We start from the raw sequence: 20932 nt of genomic DNA, 5'->3' as shown, positions 1-20932 counted from the left end.
AACCAAGACGTTTTGACAGACTATTAAAGAGTAGGAAAAAACTATTAAAGTAATGAGATGAATAACATTTGAAAATTGAATCTTTAAGCAACAATTTCTTAGGAAATTACAAAAGGGGAGAAATTATTCTGTAATCTAAACGCTTCCGTTATCAATGTCCAGCTGTGCTTTTGTGATGCTACAGACTGCAAATCTGCAGCTGAAAAATATCATCAATATTAGTATCAGAGGCAACCCCATTAGCCACACATATCCACATACAGGCCTACATTAGAAATATCCATATCCAGAGTGTTTTCACAACTCAAATTGGTCTCTAAGGACACTAGATACTAGAAAAGATGTGATTGACGTATCTCTAACACTAAAGCAGCTGATTCGGCCAGTGCCCCTTCGCTGATGAGCAGACTGTGTGAATTAGTCGAGCGTGGTGTAGGAGAAGCAAACCTGATTTCCTCGTCACGGTCAGCAGGGGGAGGAGACCTGTGTCTAGAGATTGCCGGTACTGCCTCGTGATGTGGTGAGACCGGAAAGCGCATTCTGCAGCCATCGTTAAGTACTGAGGAGCATGCGGCAGGAATGATTAACGCCAATACCAGTACTTCAGTACCAGTAATGAAGATAAACAGCGATAACAGCACTTACGTAACAGCACAGAAGATTTAGCAAATCATGCTTACTTTTTGATAGGATGCTAACATCTGAAACTTTATGGAAATCTTGCCTGACAATTTCTCCACAAATCTCACACTATTTGGTTGAGAAACATTTTTAGAGAAATGTGTATAACCATACAGATAATGCACACTGTAATATTTAAAGCTGTAATATTTCTTTATTTTTCAGTTTGATGGCTTCAGTTCAAAAGTTTGCAGTTTTGAGTTTTATTTTGTTTTAGGTGCCTTTTATAGGTAGTTGTCTGGTGCACAATTTCTTCTGGTATTATTGTTGTGGTAGATAAAAGGATGTTCTTAATTACAAAGCTGGATACATTTAAAAACAATTTTAATCAGTGAAGAAAAAAACCAACAAAAAACAAACCCACAAAAATGTAACATGTAAAAAAAAATTAACGTGAGCCCCCCCCCCCCCAAATGCCATGACTTATGGCATATATACATTTATCATATTTGATGAGTGCGTTTTTGTTTAAAAGCCAAAAGGTCTCCTACTGATAGTGCATGTGTATGGCCTCTATGGTGTGTATGAGTCTTCATTGGGCCATCTGTCCAAAGTCGTGACAACAGGGTTACGGGAGGGTCAGGCGACAGTTTGCCGGCTGAACAGATCAAGAGTGACAGCGCTGAGGAAAACTGGAATACTCTTCTGGTGGAAGAGGTGCAGGTCCACCAACTCTGTCAGTGTGCGGGAGAAGTCGGTCTCTAGCAGTTGCATGTTTCCACTGCCGACTGGTCCACTGGACTATAGAGAGAGAGACAGATTGAGAGTGAGAGAAAGAATGAGAGCGAGGGGAAAAAATGACAGGGAGAAATCATTTTAGATCATGATGGAGCTTGAATACCGTAAGGCTGAAAACACAGCAGGTGGATCTTGTACTTCCTGCCTGCTCAGTGTAGTATGAAGTGACCAATAAGTTTTGTTGGTAAGAACATAAAGTCCTTACCTGTCTCTCTTTGCTAAAGAATCCCTAAGAACTACGAAAGGAAGTTGAGTTTAAAAAAAACAAACGGGGCCCATCACATCAAGAGCCCTGTGATAGATTCCTGCTAAGCCATGTCACTGCGTGAGAGGCCATGTGGTATCACGTTGCATTTTTCTTCTCTAAATCCCATTTAAGGAAAGGTCAAACGAGCCCCCTCCACCTATGCCTCAAATACACCCACACACACCTCAGAGAGGGATTTATTTAAATTGTGACCTTATCAATGTTTGTTTGCATATTCACCACCTCAGAAACATGTTACAAATAGTATTTGACCTTTTTAGTTAACATGGGGGTTTTGTTGACTTTGAAATCTGCGTCTCGTCAACACAGCTCGTCAGAAGTGATGAAATGCTTCATTGTGTGCGTGCAAACTGAACATCTGAGACACAAAAAGAGCAAACCAAACAACTTAGTAAATGAACGACATCAAACCTGTCAGTAAACAATTTGTGTTAAAGAGTTAAAAGCTCCCATAGTTCTACACTTGAGTAGCACTAAGAATAAAATTCTGCAGTTTGTTGACATCATTTGCAAGACAGAGTCAGCTAATATTAACCAACATATGTATTTTATTCCAAAAACACAAACATATTTACATTGTTGGTGCTCATAGATGTAAACAACTAGAAAACAGTTTAAATTTTCCAAATCCTTACAACTCCCCCACCCTCCCCAAAAAGCAATAAAACCTCTAAATAAAACAAAAAACAACTAACCAGAACACCAGAGGCAGACCCTAACAAATGATCTCGCTTCAACATTATGTGCTTTAATCCCCAAGACTGTACAAACCTCCACAATTACCCAATGTAATAGAATAACACTAGCCTAGCATACCAGAGCAACACCACACATACTTTGTAATTCAGTTCCATTTCAGGAGTAGTGAGTTTGTGCACCATGTGAAGCTTGGAGAATGGAACTTCAGGAGAGGATGTCACAACATCACCAGAGAGTTGGAGGTGTGTGAAGAGCTGTAATTGGCTGTTAAATTAGTTTCATCTACTGATTAGGCAAACTTGTAATTAGCCAACTGCTCCTTGCTAATATTAACTGACATCATGCCTTAAACTCAGGGTGCAAAACACACACACACACACACACACACACACACACACACACACACGAAAAGAAGCTTTAAACTGCACCACAACCACAGAATCCATGCACAAACAGAAATAAAACGTTGGCAAAAAGAAAATTAACGAGCAAAGCTAAAATGCCTAACTCACTACTACCACACATGTAAGAAAACAAGGCAAATCATGAAGTACAAAATGCACAATCTTCTTTCAGTTTTCTAACTTGACATATTGTGAAGCTGCTCTTAGTAAAATGCCTTGGAGACTGCAGATCTATGAGACAGCCTTAACCACAGATGACTGCAATGCATGTCCAATTGCTTTAAAATGGGCTCCTCTTGTCTGTGAGCTCCATTATCAGAGCCCTCACTTCCTTAAAAAGCTCCCCTCTTCCTTTTACTGAAGCTTTCCTTTAAAAGCGAGGGTATTCAAACCACAGTCATCGAGGATGAGGTCCTGCAGATCCATCCCCATTCTCACTGCAATGACAATGTGGCCAAGCAGTTAACTGTTTAATTTCTTCACTGAGTCACTTGGTGCTTAAACATGCACTTTACAAGTTTTTTTTCCCCCTTTCTTTCCATTATTTCTGTCTTCTTTTCAATTCTACCCATGGCTTTAGCCTGATAGGTGAGTACTGTGAATACTATGTATTGTTATATGAGGACATGTATTTGATAGAGACTACAAAGCACATCTGTATGTCTCTCTGGACAAGTGTGTCTGCCAAATGCTCTAAATGTAAATTACTATTGATTATAAAATACAGGACAATACAGATTTGGGAGCCAGATTCAAACGGCAGTTTTAATGAATATACGCTTTATGGCCAAACAGAGGGGGAAACAACGCACACATGTATGCAGCTGAACTCAAAGCTTGTGATTGTTACGACCCAACCTAGGTTGGGCTGTAATATAAAGGGTGAAGGTGTGGATTTGTAAATGTTGCATAAATGCAAATATGGTAAACTGTAGTGATCTGAATAACAAACGTGAACAGTGACATCGAATGGAATAAGGCATGATACACAGAGGTCAAACAAGCGCACCAGAAAGACTCTCTTTAATAGTCCAGATTCCAATGAATGACGATGCACAGGATGGTGACGCCATCACTGGAAGGCACAGCTCAGACGCAGTTCTGGGTCTTGTGCTATAATTATGTTCCATCCGCCACTGAGCAGCTTATAATGCTCTTCTACCTTTATTTCTTTCTGTCTTTTCTTTGGAAAGTCTCAATATGATGGCGACAAAGAGAGAAGCATGAAACTTTGATGCATTGTCCACTGAATAACACGGAGCAAATCAATGCAGACAAATTACAACTGCACCTGCAGATATCTGAGCAGATGTGAAGTCTAATGAAAAGCATTATTATTAGAAAATGGTGACTGAGCATTCATAGCTGAAGATTCCTTTTTCCTCTGAAGATGCAGATAAAACAGACAGAGACAGGTAATTGGTCCATTATTAAGGTTACAATGTGTTTCAACAATAAACAAATAACCATCTCCAATGCTGTCAAGGGCCACAGGGCTTAATATAACATATCTCAAACAGAACACGCTCCTTCTTGCATATATTAATCGCTTATTCTGTGCTTATTCAATAACTTTTGTTTTACGTAGATTCTGTAAATAATAAAGGGTACATTTCCTCAAACTATTGGTCTTAACACATAAGCAGTCTCACTGCAGTCCAATTAGTCAAAACCACACCCAAAATCCTTGTCCTTCCTTTATTATTGGAGAACTGCCTAGAAAGAGGGTTATTTGCCAAAAGATGAGCTCTGGCTGTATATATGACCAGGGGGGTGTGCTGATTCTTCTCGTGCTTTTATTAATTTAAATTTTTGATTTTTTAAAATAACTGGTAGAAGAGCAAGAAAGATGGACAGAACTGAATAATCATAAATATGCAAATGCAAAAACAAAAAGGCTTCCATTTAAATGCAGATTTTGACATTTTGCATTTAAAAAAGAGAAAGAAAAAAAAAGAGAACACATGGCAGATGAGCAAATACCAGTGACAAATAAATAAATAATTAAATATGAATCAACAGCAAACAAAAAACAGGGAGGGCATGCATAAAGGGGTCTGGATTTCATGGTTTTCCAGCTGCACAGAGGGAGGAGACAGGAGCACATGCTAACCTTTCAGGTCAGACATTCAGTAGTTTGAGCCTCCCAGCACCTAGACCTCACTAATTTAGTAATTAATTTACACTAACCTGCTATTTTACACGCCAACGTCACACTCACAAAGGCCTTGAAACACCTGACAAAAGTAGTCTCCATAGGGAGGGTGGCACCTACAATTATTTGTTATGTATTGCTTTTTGCAATAAACTGTTAAAAATGTAGATTTCTTGGCTTGTATATCAAAATAAAATAAATAAATAAATAATGCATTTCTATCATCTCAAGATGGATCGTCATGAGCTCTAATTTGAATGCATCTTTATGTAAATTGGGCTGAATTGCTTCCTTGAACCCCTATGTAGTACTCATAAAAGGCAAACTTGGCAAACAAAACCTCTTTAGGGTTGGCATTTGCAATTTATCCTGCCCTAGTAAATTAAGTCAAACAACATTTGTGAAGGCAACCTGGGCTTGCCTATTCATGCCTGTATTTCCTCCATTAGCTGATGTTTTCAAAACGCACTGACGCAAGTTCAACAAAAACAAAAAGCAGTAATATCTCATCCATATAGTTTTTATTCTTCACTGCATCATCAGTCAGTGATTAAGGCTTCAAAGATTCACAGAGAGAGAGAGAGAGAGAGAGAGAGAGAGAGAGAGAAAAAAAAGAGACACACATTATTGTGTCTCATCATTGGCGATGGCAGCTCTACTGAATGTGACTTGTGTGCTTGCAAAAAATGGGTTTTGGCCTCGACTTACTCAAGTATATTATATTAAAGTAAAATGAACTTACCATTAGAGTGAATGTACTTGTCAATTTTGAGCACTTTACACTGTGTATTTTTGCTGGGAGGTTGACACAAAAAATGTCTAGGAGTATTCATGTACATGTACCACTGGTCACAAAGCAATCTCTCATGAAAAGAATCAGATGCTCTCAAAAATGCTTGAATTTGCACAACAAATGAAACAAATGACTGATTCTGAGAGCTGCTGAGGAACTTGTCTAATGTGTGAGATGCAAACACGCACATGCACACACACTTTGACCTTAGTAAATACACTGCCTGGCCAAAAAAAAGGTCACCACCTCGATTTAACTAACCAAATAGGTGAGAGCCTCCCATTGGATAATTACTGCATGGGTGATTATGTTTCAGCTGGCAACAAGTTATTTAACCCCAACTGATTTAGTGAGTAGCTTCTCATTTGTTAAACAACCTTGTCGAAAGACACATCCTATGGTCGTGGATAAGATGTTAATCTGTTTCAGAAAGGTCAAATTATTGGTATGCATCAAGCAGAGAAAACATCTAAGGAGATTGCTGAAACTATTAAAAATCAGGTTAAGAACTGTCCAACGCATTATTAAAAAGTAGAAGGACTGTGGGGAAACATCATCTTCGAGGAAGGAATGTGGTCAGAAAAAAAATCTTGAATGATTGTGATCGGCGATCACTTAAATGTGTTAAATCAAGTTGTAGAAAAACAACAGTAGAACTTAGGGATATGTTTAATATTGAAAGCAAGAGCATTTCCACATACACAATGCGAAGGGCACTCAAGGGATTGGGAGTAAACAACTGTGTAGCCTTAAGAAAACCACTCGTCAGTGAGGCTAACTGGCAAAAACGCCTTCAATTTACTAGTGAGCATAAAGATTGGACTCTGGAGCAATGGAAGAAAGTCATGTGGTCTGATGAGTCTAGATTTACTCTGTTCCAGAGTGATGGGTGCATCAGGGGAGGCTGAAGTGATGCACCCATCATGCCTAGTGCCTACCGTACAAGCCTGTGGGGGCAGTGCTATGATCTGGGGTTGCTGCAGTTGGTCAGGTCTAAGTTCAGCAACGTTATGTGCCCAAAGAATGAGGTCAGGCTTGTACCTGAATATACTGAATGACCAGGTTATTCCATCAATGGATTTTTTCTTCCTTGATGGCACGGGCATATTCCAAGATGATAATGCTAGGATTCATTGGGCTCAAATTGTGAAAGAGTGGTTCACAGAGCATGAGACAATTTTCACACATGGATTGGCCACCACAGAGTCCAGACCTGAACCCCATTGAGAATCTTTGGGATGTGCTGGAGACTTTGTGCAGTGGTCCAAATCTTCCATCATCAATACAAGATATTGGGGAAAAATTAATGCAACTCTGGACAGAAATAAATGTTGACATTGCAGAAGCTTGTGGAAAACGATGCCACAGTGAATGCGTGCTGTAATCAAAGCTAAAGGCAGTCCAATGAAATGAGTGAGACACCTTTTTGTTTTGGCTGGGCAGTGTATTTATCCCTAAAAAAGGCAACAAAACTTTTTCCCCCACAAGACATGGCAATGCGTGCACACGTGTGCACCCCCCCTCCTCATATGACTCATATGTGATGACTGACATACACTTTGCTGAGTGAGAGCCAAATCTTGCAGGGAAGGAGGAGCTAAGGACAAAAGAAAAATATGTGAGCATTACGCTCAAGTTCTCTGAAGGAACTCACTCACGCTGTGCCACTGCGGACGTGCCACACAGACAGTGCCTCTGATTTCCCTCCCCTCGTCTCTGAGGAAAGCTTCAAAAGGTCTGTCCATTCCAATCAATTTTTTTTTCAGGGTTTTACATGCACTAGCCAAAACATGCTCACAAACATGAATGCTGGTGGGAACTGATGTGCGTGTGTTCAAAATATGTTTCGTTTTGTTTCGTTTTGGCAGAGCCATCAACTATTAGGTATTCAACTGCAAGCTATCAATATGCCAAACAAACAACACAATCAATCCATCATTATAAGTCTACAATATTCACGCATCTAATGTGTTCTAGAGTTGTAGTAGCCAAACGAAGAGGAAAAAAAATCACGGCTTGTCAATACCAATTATGTGAAATGACAACCCGAAGTCTATGACCGGCAAAGGCACACTGTAGATACCGTCCCAAGCGGTGGTCTGTCTGCTCGTGCTGTGGCCTGCTTCAGCCTCAGCTGCGGCTCATTTCGGGGAGAGCTGAAATCTAGGCACACTTGCAATCAGCTCTCTGAGTCCAGGATTGTCTGCACAGGTTTGGGGTCACTGTTCTGCGGCATGAGGAGGCTTCACTGGAGTGTTTCCCCACAGGAAAGAAAAAGGAGTGTAATAAGAGAAAATTCGAATGTGTGGTTTTGGAGTCTTCTTATGCTGGAACATGGAAACAGTTAACACTGTTATGTTTGTTGTTTATTTTGCACTGGACTCTGGAATCTTGGTTTCCTGCAGTGAAATACTGCTGTGCCTTTAACTGCATGTCCAAGGTAGTCTTGAACCCTTTATGTGCAATTCAAACTCTAACATCCATGTGATGACACAAACTAAACACCCACTAAAGAAAATGAGAATGTTCACTTTTGCATGACTTTCTATACATTTCCTGGCTCTCTACAAAAATTGCAGTTTAAGCTTGTTCCCTCTATAACAAAGCATTTTCATTTGCCTTATTAGAAATTAGCCACTGCAAAAACTGCAAAAGATGACTGCGCTCATCTGAAAGCTCTTTAGACATTTATGTTGTTTTTATTTCTCTCTATACCTCCGACAGCCTGGATCTTGACTTGAACTTGACCTAGTCTGTATGTCTGTGTAAAAGTGATCTAGAAAGTGTGTGTGTGTGTGTGTGTGTGTGTGTGTGTGTGTGTGTGTGTGTGTGTACATGTGAGACAGAGCGGTTTAGTGGCCGTTTTTTTGCTTAAACATTTCAAAATATCATGTGCCATCATACTGTTTCTTGAGAATGGGCACAACAGTTCCTGGCCGTTTATCCAGCTGGTTAAACGATCTTTGCAAATTATATCATATATGATTCACTACACCAGTGATAATGAGATCATTTTCTCTTTTACTCTCTGCATGATGTGCAGAAAATTCCACGGTGTAATCAGTGGCTCCATTAGATGTAGTAATCATCTCCTGATTGGGCCATGGCAAATGTGAAAGATCCAAATGCTCAGATACCTTCACTTAACTGCAGTATCAATCAAAGCATATCTGCTTTACTCAGACCAGCCTAGCCTCTACATAGAACCCAGTCAGAGGCTTCGCTATCACAAACATAAAATTTATGCCCGGATACTAGAGAACTTACCTGCTGCAATGTTAGGTTCCAACACTAATCTAACACGCATCCCTCCAACACTCACCATCCCTTCGTCATGGAGAACAGGTTTGGAGATACCAGCCCCTATTTGTACTGTTCTCCACACTCCATACCTTTATCTGACCATGGATATTTATCTGCAAATTGTGTGTTTGTATGAGACATGGAAATGTGTGTGCACGCTCACACACACACAAAAAAACAAAAAAACACAGCCATGAATATTACATGGCTCTCTTGATCAAAGAGACCCAATGCTGAAAACAAAGACAAACAAAACACCCCCCCCCCCCCCAACAAATGACACACATACCCATCATACAAGCTGCACTACCACAGACCAAACAACTAGAATTCATTTGAGGCCACTGTGTTCCAGAAGAGCAAGACAGTTGTTTTTATAAAGATATTAACATAAAGCTAATTAAGAATATCCAAAACACAGGTCAATTCCAAATTACGCCATTCCTACTGAAATTCCTCATTATTCTAGGCTTATTATGAGGTTTATTTTTAATGGCTTTTTCTAAGGAGAGTAAAAGTAAGAATGAGTCACATCCAAATCACAGATGAAAAGCACCAAGATGGAGGAAGAGGGTAGAAATGGAGAGGGCAAAAAAAAAGAGGGAAAGCATTTCATTGAAGGCCAAAGTCAAAGGAAACCAACATCATGGTTTCCCCCCTTAATTATTCCTCTTTTAATTGTGACTATTGATTACTTTCTCTGCCTTACATCCCGTGGGGATAAGCTCAGCAGGGGGGAGGCTTTGATTGCATTGGAGAGGCTTCTGATTACAAGTGAAATGGAAAACACAGCCGAGAGCAACAATCTCAGGGAGCAGACACCATATGGCCCATCAATGAGAAAGTAGATGGAGATAAGGAGTAAAAGTAGTGAAAACCTTTTTTTTTTTTTTTTTTTTTTTTTTGTTAAAAAAAGGTCCATGGGTGGTGGAGAGCTGTAGAAACAGTCAGTGGGTTAAAAGTGAGCATGCTGGACTTTTTTGATGAAAAAGCGCTATTTAGTGATAAACTCCTGCTTAGCTGACTCTAAAGCTGTACAAGTCTATTGATATTGGTAATGGCATATTGAAACTTTTGAGCAAGTTGGAGTGACTTCGGTTTGTGAAATCAGGATCCAGATGAAAGGAAACCTAAAGGAGAACTGGCTGCATTTCCTTTACTCATAAAGGGTCTACAGCTGGCCACGGCAGCGTGGGTGAGGAGCAGCTTGGAGATGTGTTCCACACGCTTCATACGTTCAAAGCTGAGGCCAGTAACGGACATCTCTAAGGGAGCTGCCTCTGCAGCAACAAGATACAACCCACCCAATTTAGAGACCCTGCAAACTACAGCGTGGCTGAATCCCTCCGCTCAGGAATTTTCATATCCCAGACTCAGTACATTAGTGATCAGCCCCTTTGGTTTTCTATTCTAGATGGGAAAAAGTATATGGCAGCCACCTCACTTAGTCATTGTTTTCCAGAAACACAGCACAGCTCGAGCAGCAATAACTCATGAGTATTATCTAGAACAAGCAAACAAACTTGTTCAGTGCAAAAATATATTGACTGAGCAGCTGACTTATCCCAACTCGGCAATTATTGCAATATTACACCTTCCACAGGTGTAGCGATCTTTGACTAAAATCTTGCAAAACCACAGTAAAGGGTAGGTAGCATGGACGTTAAGTGCATGACTCTGTGGTTGTAAAGAAAAAAACTACTACATTCTACAAATAACAGTAATACATCTCTCTGTAACTGCTAACATTTAAAGTTGGGAGACAACAGCACTTTTGTGTAAGAAAGGTAGGGGTGTGTGTGTGTGTGTGTGTGTGTGTGTGTGTGTGTGTGTGTATGTATATGTATGTGGTGTCTGCGCATGCGCACACATGTGGATGTGTACACACATGCGTACACATGCTTGAGTGCGTCATGTGCAAAACTCAAGGTTAATAAATACTGACAGTAAATTATCTTTAGCAGCAGGGACGCAGGTGGCTTTAACAGACCTGATTTGACACACCAACATTGATGTGTCAGAATGCACAGCACAAAGCCGCTAGTACCAGCACTTCAGTGATGGAGAACAGTCCTGAAAACAAAGAACTCCTACTCCATTAGAATGCATTGCCAATCAAAATAAAATAAATGGAAATAAAGATGTCTATAAACCCAATGTATGTAAAAGACTAGGTGGGGGTCATGAACTTCATTCTTTAGAGGACAGATGAAGGAATACAAGTTGAAGTTTAGGCCTCTCTGCAGAATTAACTTCATTTGGTCAGCCCTACCTCCAGACAAATGTCCAGTCTCTCTCTACACTGAAGGAACAACTAGATCATTCAGCTAGCAAAGCTACTAATTTCAGTTTCAAACTCACATTTAAATCGATGAGTCTGAATTCTGTTAAAGCCTTTTCATATTCATATCCCAAGATATGAATAAGAGAAGTTGGAGAAATACCAGAGAAAGCAAGAGGAAACGAAGAGAACTTGGAAAGGTACAACCACGATTGTTCTACTGGTGATGGGGCACTTGGGGCTGTGACCTCTAAGATTAGTGTCTAACAGATCCCAGGAATGACATCATCAATCTCAGTAGAGAAGAGTGCAATCCTAGAAACAGTGAAAATATGGTCTGCACTCTCAAACACCCAGCCCTCCAATGAAGCTGGCTTGAAGGTCTGAGTGTAAGGACAAATAGCACTAGGTACAGAATTATACCTCCGACACAGATGTTCCAGTGGGTGAAGATATAGTGAGTGTGAAGACCACAATGTAATTCATATTGTTTTCATACCATGCAGTGACCCCTCATGCCCTGTAGAGGTCATGCAGAAAGAGACCACTCCTATCAGGATAAAAATGTTTCATCAGAAGACAGAAGTGACCAGTCAGAACTGATTCACCCATAGCTGTTACTGTACAAGTGGACCTCAATCACTTCCGCAAAATGCCCTCCACATAACAGCGCTAGGATTCCCCAATCAGTGTATGGGTCAAGGATTCAGGCCTGAGCTATTCTTTTGGTGGATGATATTTACACACTTGTCGAGAATATGGTGAAGGATGGCTCATCTGACGAGATCACATTTCCACACATCTTGCAGATCTTTCCCAAAGGATTCTGCATCACAAAAACTGTAAAATGTGCCTTTTACATTGTAATGATAGGTTTAAGCACTGCAACCCTACTATAATATATAATATTGTCTCATCACTGGAAATAACACATCCTTAAACCTGATGATCTGAAGATGTTCAAAGAAACGATCAGCAATCCTTCTCTCGGTTCCTCTCATGGTGCAAGAGATAAAATAGACAACTCCTCTAGTAATGCATGAGAAGGAATGGGTTATGATCCCTATGGAGAGATATGATCTCTTCTGATACACAAAATCTTTTTATACTGCATTGTATATGTATTACCATATGCATTCATCATAAATGTTTCAGATCTCACTTATGCATCAGCCTTGTGTCTTTTTCCAAGTTATGTGTGAAGCACACAAATCCTACCATAAATTAAAATGTCAGCCATGATTAGTGCAGCTCTTACCAGCTAAGAGTAAGAAATCAGGAGGGTTGTCTGAAATGTTATGACTGTGTGGGACCATTACTCTTGTAACTCTAAGAATCACTCAAAAGCTGCTGTTATTCTTTGCTGAAAGTTCCTGTGGCTTTTGCGTGCATAAATTTATTAGGGATTTTTCAATTAATTATGAGTCATTTAAGAAGTTTCACACACAGAGGCCCTGAATACAAAATGGAAAGCAGTACTGAAGCATAGCGAAAACTTTAATCCACTTACTGCACTCTATGCATCAGCACATTTAGGACTGTGCACACCATCCTAATCATTGAAAGAGACTCATGAATTATGAATAATATTGTAGACTCCTATGTAATACATGATGCACACCAAAAAAAACACCTAAATTCATATTCATGAACCCAATTAAAATAAGACTATATTTGTATAGTTTGCATGTATAAAATACAGATTAACACCACAAACAGAGCAGGATACTGTACATGTACCAGATGTGCTGGGTTTAACCCCATTATCTCAGGAGCTGCACTAGAAATGTGGAATTAACAAGTTCATATAGTTCAAGGAGTTTTAAATGTCAGTCTAACAAAGGAATTCAACCTCAACAGTTTCACTGATGAATAAAGAAGCAAAGACAGCATGGTACAAATGTCTAAAGGACTTAGCCTTAAACGTAAATAGTGTTGTGATGTTAGATTTGTCTTGTACGGCCTACACACTGCTTCATGTATGCGCCAGTGGGATTGTATCTGTGTTTACCTTGAAAAGCAACGAGTCCTCCATACGCTCAGCGTAAACTGATGTGAGGCGATACTGATTTTCAACAGTAATATCAATCTGGTAGCCGGTCAGTACGTAGCAGACTGTGCGGAACTCCTGGATCTTCTTCTGGAAGACCTCTTTCAAGCGCTGGTTCTTCAGCTCAGCACTCTCCATCTGCTTACGCAAATCTGCCGCAAGGTGGTAAAGAGAACACCATTTGGATGAAGAAGCAAACAACTGGAATATCAAAGGAAACATTTGGCGGACTATCAATTAACTTTCACCAGAGCAGCATCAATGGAACAAATTCCAAGATGTTGTTATCTGTAGAGGCTATTTGGCTTACTTTTATAGTGATTCATTAGAGCGAGACTAAATGCAATTCATTTAATTTCTTAACATCCTACATATATATTTTGGTTTACTGGATAAACAAAAATTAAACACAACTCATACTTTTGTGACACCTAAACAGAACAGGCATCCTATCACTTCCAGTAATATCAAATAAAAAAAATATGGGTTCAAATTATTCTTTGGTTGGCCACTGTTCAAAGTGGACACAGTTGCCTAAACTGTGATAATTCACAATAATGACTGAATATTAGTACTGTGCAGGTATAAGAACACACAGCATTATGGTTCATGGTTACGCCTGCCCCGAATGCCCTGATTCCACAAAGGTATCTGCATTATTTTCAGACTAGGATGCAGCCCACTCTCAGCACAAATTTATGCAGCTTCTTCATTTTTCTGTAGGGCATGTTAATGAGACATTAATGAGATATTAAGGAGAATATGGTGAGTGTAACACTCCTGGGAAAATGTTCAAAGTGGTTACTTTTTAAAGTGACCATTGCCACTTATCCTCTCCGTGCAGTGGATTTACTGCAGTGGGTGCAAATTAACTTTTTTTTTTTTTTTTTTTTTTTTTTTTACCAAGTTAGCATAGCAAACTCCTATATATCTTTGCTGTTGTGTGTTGTGTCAATGCACACAAAAGAAACAGGGTTGTATGTGACAGTGTCTAGAAAAGGGGACTAACACATAGGCCTAATATAAATGAACCAACGAAAGACTGAACATGCTGGAGCCACTGTAGTGCCTGGGGTAATCAAAATTAAACAGGCACGTGCACACACATGCATGTACACACACGCATATGTGCACACACCCTGAAAGTCATGTTAAGAAGTGAATGATTTACTCTGACATTCCGATTTATTAACACATTTTCTTAACCTATACACTTTTGCTCTTTCTGTGCTACTCCAGCTTTCTGTCAACAAACAATATAGAGAGAAACAGATATTCCCACTTGTCCATGACACGCTAAAATGAACAAAATAAATCAAGAAAAAAAATTCCCTGAGACTATGCAGGCACACACACAGCAGGGCACAAAGTAGATATAGACATGCTACCCTGGAAATGTACATTTCTGTTATGAAATGTCGAAGAAAAATGAACTAGGATATCTTTTATGAGTTATCAGTATGGTTGCCTTGGAGATGGTGGGTGTTAGGCCCATTCAGGCACATTCTGTACGTGTACAGAACAGAAACAAGGATCTACGGAGTGTGTGTCTATCTATGTGCGTGTGTGCAATGTGCATGTGCGTGCACTCTGGTGCACAATAATGACCATATCACAATTTATGAAATGCCCCCACAAATTTCAGAGACCATTTCTGGTTCTTTTATTTGCATATATTACACTGTTACCGGCCTTAACTCCCCCAGTACAGTAATACAATATTAATTGTGCCTGTTGTTGAGCTCTGTTCTGTCATATAGAAGATTGGAACAGCATGGAACACAGTATGATTAGTTTTATACAATATGTAACACAGGGTAGTGTGTTTAGGGGTTTTAAATTATATGGAAAACACTTCAGGGTAGACCCATAGACTTCTTGGTTGTAGCAGTTCGTAGTTGTTAGTAATCTTTGAGAAAACAATGCAATAACTAATATTCAGTTAACATTTACTTTCCTCTTAAAAAACTGGTCTGATACTTGCACAGGTGAAGATAGCTATATACATGCCCTTGCATAAGTTTTCAACCACATTAAAAGTGAACAGATTCATCCAGATTACACAATGAAGCATTGATATTTTGTGCAGTCATAGTTTATTTTAAAAGACAAACTCTAGAAGTGATTCATTTAAAAGTGATATTGGTTTATGTAAGAAAATATTCTGCAACAAAAATGACTAACTGAAAAATGCTGTTTGCATAAGCAAGCAGCCCCTGTACCATGCAAGTTCTATGTTTATACAGATGAGAGGTATTGCCCTAATGAGTACATGACTCGTTTACAATTGGCTTCTGCTTGTGAATCATTAAAAATACTAAAACACCAACACACACACACACACACACACACACACACACACACTCTGGATAAAAGATCCCCTTAATACAAGCAACACTGGTTATATTATGAATCTTAAGGGTGGTCGCGAATATGAAGACCAAAGAGGAAACTGGAGATAAGTCTGACTATATGACAAAACAGAAACAGGCTACAAAATAATGTCCAAGTATTTGGATATCCCACAGAGCACAGCTGGACTAATTGTAAAGAACTAGAAGCTACATCATGCCACCAAGGCACTGTCCAAACAAGACCGTAGCCCAAAATTCAGCATCAGAGCAAGAGGAGGACTTATAAGGGAAGATAAGTGTCTAACAATCACTTTGAAGGAGCTAGCGAGTTCAGTGGCTGAGACTGCTGGGAAGGAGCATTAGTCAATATCAAGTGCTCTGCATACAACATGCATGTGTGGGAAGGTGGCTAAAAAGAAGCCATTATGGAAAAAAAATTAATAAATCACTCTCACTCACTCACACAGATACAGACACACACAGGGACATCTGGAATTTGTCAGAAAGCATCAGAGTGACCCAGCTAAAATGTTCGATATGATTTTGCGGTCAGATGAGACAAAACTGGAGATTTTTGTTTAGAACCAAAGCATTATGTGTAGTGCAAAACTAAATGGTGCCTATTTCTCAAAAATACCAACTCAGCAGTGAAATATGATGGTGGCATGATGTGAGGATTTTCCTCAGAGGGCACTGGGTAACTTTTTTGAAAAAAATAGAAAAATGGAGGTATGATTCAAAATACAGGTAAATACTACAGGATAGCCTATTTCAGTCTGCTAAAACAGTAAAAGTTGGGAGAAACTTCACATCAGCAGGACAATGATGCCAAGCACAAGCCAAAGCAACACACAAGTGGGTGAACAACAGAAAGGTGCATGGTCTAGAACAGCCAAGTCAAAGTCTGGACTTCAATCCAATTGAGAATCTGTGGCATCATCCAGCCAGCCTGAACAAAAATAGAGCAAATCTGCTAGGAAGAATGGGTGAAAATCACTCCCAAACAGTATAACCAAGCTGGTAAAACCTCTTGTGACAAGTAATGCATTGTGCCTTTTTTTTTTTTTTTTAATTTTATTTTATTTATTGGTTTGCACTAAAAATACTGTCTGGAACAATCTACATCACATGTAAACCAGACAAATCTGATTTTTTTGAGGGTAAATACTTCTGAAAGGTGCACTTTTTCTATCTTGTTGTACAAAAGGCAAACATGAATGCAAGAAGGTTGCAACTAAGGTGTTTGAAAACCGCACCCAAAGCCTCCCAAAGTAAACCAAAGATGCAAACCAAACCAAACCATTTGTTCTCCCTCAAAAGACATTTCAGATTTTGCTTTCCGGCCAAAAGCCTGCAGCAGTAAACTTGATATACAGAGTTTGCATACCTAATATTTCCTGTGAAGGCGGTATAATGAGAGTGATGTCATCAGATGTCACAGTGCCTCCTGACTCCATCTTCCGAAGACGCTCCCTCAGACGTTCACATTCCACTTTCAGATGCTCCAACTCCTCAGCACGCTGTTGCTTGGCAACACAGGTGGGGTTCAACCGGAAGTGGACTACTTTCGTTTTGACTGGGTCATAGTCGCCCTGGGAAGTCCAACAAAATTGAGGAAAAATTAAAACATTACACAACCATTTAGTGTCAAAATCATGTGGAGTTAGCCTATTGAGCTATAATGCTCTTTCTTTCTTTTGTTTTCTTTTTTTTTTTAAACCCTCCTTTATGATTATGATTTGCTCATACCAGAAACTAATTTCAGCACTCGGGACTCTATTCAGCTTCATTATTCAGGTGGCTTGGCTGCCTTAGATACGATCAAATCTCACCAAAGAATATCATTATAGTGATATTTCTGTATTTACTGTGACATTCAAATGAGTCAGGAAACCATCTGTCATCAAAAACAATAGCATAGGCTCAGATGATTGGCCCCAACAATTAATCTGAAAAGATCTGACTTCATCTCCAGTTAGGCTGTGTTATCATAATACCAACTTGTGTGCTTTAAGGCTTTTAGGCTTCTTTGGGCCTTTTTGACCATGTAGATGATTCACAATGGCCACACTGAAATTCCAAATGTTTAGGTGTTATTGTGAGGCATACCTGAAACTGGTTTTGTTCGGATCTCAAAGTGTACACTGAAACATCTGGGTTAAACTGCTTATTCCACTGGCTTTCTGTTAATATCACAGCAACATTCATACAAAAAAGATTTTAAATTGTGACATTTATGCTACTGGTCTGTCTGGCCATTTTACCACTGCTGCTTTTGCCACAGCCTTCTTAACTAAGCCTGTAATAAGCTAACATACTCGACAATGAGGTAATTTGTTCAATAAAGTAAAGACACTGACATTTCAGTTGTCTGGAAAAATTCATTAGGAAGTTGAATTGAAAAAAAAGCAGTCTAGGATTCGATTTCCAATTTCTGCAGTCTTACCCGATCTTATTCTATTCCAGAGTGAGTAATTGGTCAAATTATTTTTTCAGATCACATTTTAAAACGTTAAAGCTTAGTTATGTCAATATTCTTTACTGGCATATTTTTGGGGAAAAAATTAAAGCATGAAGAAAACCATTACCTAGGTGTATTGGCTAAGAACTGAACTTTAATTTTCAAAGACTTCAACTGTCATGCATGATTATATAAACTGTGCACTACACAAAGCTGTAGTGTTGTTCACATTGCCATACTATGATATACTAAGCAACAAATGGCATTAATGCTTGCAGGTCTGATATAAATGTAATTATCTTGTCTACTGCACCAAGTTGTTTGTTTCTGGTATCAACAAGAGGAAAACACTTTCATGTTTTTTATATACATACTCATTGTCAGTCAAACTATTGTAGCTTAATTTCAAGATATGCCTAAAGTAATCAGGAGTATGAAGATATTTTTCAAATGATAAACCCATAACCTATAAAAATATGAACTTGTTCAGTTCAAAATGCTTTATCAAAGAAGTCATGGCTCATTCCTATTCAGAACCAGAACCAAGAACCAATTCTGCAGGTGTAAAACTTCAGGAGTTTAAAAGCCATTACTGGGACCTCTGCTGAATTAAGGAGTCTATCAAAGAGTAAGGCCCCAATCTGAACACCTCATTATCCAGCAAATTACAGCAGGCCAGAGAGAAAGGGAGAAAACAAAAAAACTGAAAATACGGCTTTTGGGAGTCAGAGCGAGGGAACAAAAATGTTCCGATGATAACAAATAAAAGAAAGATGATGCCCAAAAGTAAACTATTCTAAAATCATTAGGTGTGGGTTAGGTGGTACTACTGTCTCCAGAGTGGCATTTCACTCCACTTTCCTTCTCTACTCTTTCCATCTCCTCTTTTGAATTTCATGCTATTACAGTGTCTTTTCCCACCATGGTCATCTACCGCCCTCCAGGTTCCCTAGATAAATTCATTGATGAGCATGACATCCTCCTGAGTCAATTCCCCATTGAAGGAAATCCACTAATTCTCCTTGGAGACTTCCATCAGACAAGCTGAATTCCTCATGCATCCTTCCGCTGTTGACAGCATTTGACCTCACCCTCAACCACTCTCCTCTGACTCACAAAGTGAGCAATGTAGTGGACACGATCTTCACCCGAACCACCACATCATGATCGGACATCACAGTCATCCCCTCCATCTCTCAGACCTTCACTTCTCTCTCTCCCTTCCTTTTCTTTCCATCCAATCGTCCCCAACGTGTTGCTCCTCCTTCTGTCGCAATCTGCACTCCCTCTTCCCTTACTTCTACTATTTTATCCACCAATCCTCACCCTGACTGTCTTCTTTTTCTTTGGATACAGTTACAAATACTTTCATTTCTACACTCTCCTCTTCAATGAATCTTCTGTGCCCTCTCTCCTTTAGAATGGCAAAGTCCTCCCCAGCTTCCCCCTGGTGAACAGAAACAATACGCTGCCACAGGAGAGAACCAAGGACTGCAGAGAGGCGGTGGAGGAAATCTCACCTAGATTCAGACCTCAGCTCATACCAGTCTCTCCTTTCCAAGTTCTCACTGGAAGTAACAGCTGCAAAGTCACCCTACTACAGGGAAAATTTTGAATCATCAGCATCTGATCCATGCAAATTCCATTATTTTTTCTTCTCTCCTCAAGCCTCCCCCTCATCTTTTACTCCTGAGGATTTCATCACCTTCTTTGAGGAAAAGGTTGCAACAATCTGCCAGTCCTTTTCCTCTGTTCCCACTCTTCCAACCAGTGTCTATTCCCCAACATACAACTCTCTGACTTCTTTTTCTCTTCTATACTCAAAGAAAAATCTTCAATGCCTGACTTCCTGCAATCTGACTACATGTCCACTGGATCCAATTCCTTCCACTCTGTTCCAGACAACCTCAAGAGATCTGCTTCTTTTCATCGCTGTTTTCAACAAAAATCCTTATCTTCTGGACATGTGCCAACTGCATTCAAAACTGACAGGGTGGTACCAATCCTCAAGAAGGCCACACTCGATGGCTCCAACTTTACCAATTACAGACCAGTATCACTTCTCTTTCCTCTCAAAAGCCCTTGAACAAGCAGTTTACTATCAATTGTCTCTTTTCCTCACTCAACCCAGCATGATCCCAATCAGTCTGGCTACAAACCGGCACATTCTACAGAAACAGCCCTCATAGCAGTGATGGAGAAACTTCATGTTGCTAAACTGTCATCTGTTTTGAGTCTTTCAGCAGCCTTTGACACAGTAAACCACACCATTCTCCTCTCTGTTCTCTCCAGGCTTGGTGTGACTGACTTTGCGTGGAAATGGTTTCAGTCCTATTTGGAGGGATGGCCCCTTTAGGTGACATGGAGAGGATCCACATCCAAACCATGTAGACTCTCCACCAGTGTTCCACAGGGCTCAGTATTAGGTCCTCTTCTCTTCGTATACGCGTTCTCTTGGTTTCTCTTACCACTGCTATGCTGATGACAATTATTTCGCCTTTTCTACCCTCTGATACGTCTCCAGACGTATCTCAGCATGCTTGATTGACATTGCGTCATGGATGACAGCCCACCACTTGAAGCTCAACCCCAGTAAAACTGAGCTTCTGTACATCCCAGGTACTCCCATCCCTTACCATGACCTCAGTTTCCTTTAAGAACTCCCTGGTATCACCATCCGAAGCTGCCCATAGCCTGGGCATATGTTCTCAACTCATGTTTCAAATCTAACCCAGTCTTGCAGAT

General features: G+C 39.8%; 1 protein-coding gene across 2 annotated transcripts in view; it reads right to left on the bottom strand.

Annotated features, from left to right (window-relative positions):
* Nucleotides 1–815: 815 nt before the first annotated feature.
* Nucleotides 816–20932, bottom strand: part of mad1l1 (mitotic arrest deficient 1 like 1) — a 56243-nt gene continuing 36126 nt past the window's right edge. Inside the window, exons 16-19 of one of the 2 annotated variants that reach the window (XR_014118193.1) lie at nucleotides 17114–17318; nucleotides 13334–13524; nucleotides 1940–2045; nucleotides 1285–1422 (exon numbers count right to left, since the gene is read on the bottom strand). Coding sequence is in view for 1 of the 2 variants with exons in the window: in XM_027006178.3 (XP_026861979.2) it covers nucleotides 1261–1422; nucleotides 13334–13524; nucleotides 17114–17318 (558 nt within the window). In the remaining variant the exon portion in view is untranslated. Of the gene's footprint in view, nucleotides 1423–1939; nucleotides 2046–13333; nucleotides 13525–17113; nucleotides 17319–20932 lie in introns of both variants that reach the window. The other variant, XM_027006178.3, reaches the window with a different exon arrangement.

Source organism: Electrophorus electricus, chromosome 18 (assembly GCF_041902795.1).
Source record: "Electrophorus electricus isolate QZ-2024a chromosome 18, ASM4190279v1, whole genome shotgun sequence".
Classification (NCBI taxonomy): Eukaryota; Metazoa; Chordata; class Actinopteri; order Gymnotiformes; family Gymnotidae; genus Electrophorus; species Electrophorus electricus.
The sequence above is the reverse complement of the archived record's forward strand: the minus strand, read 5'-3'. Positions and strand labels throughout refer to the sequence as shown.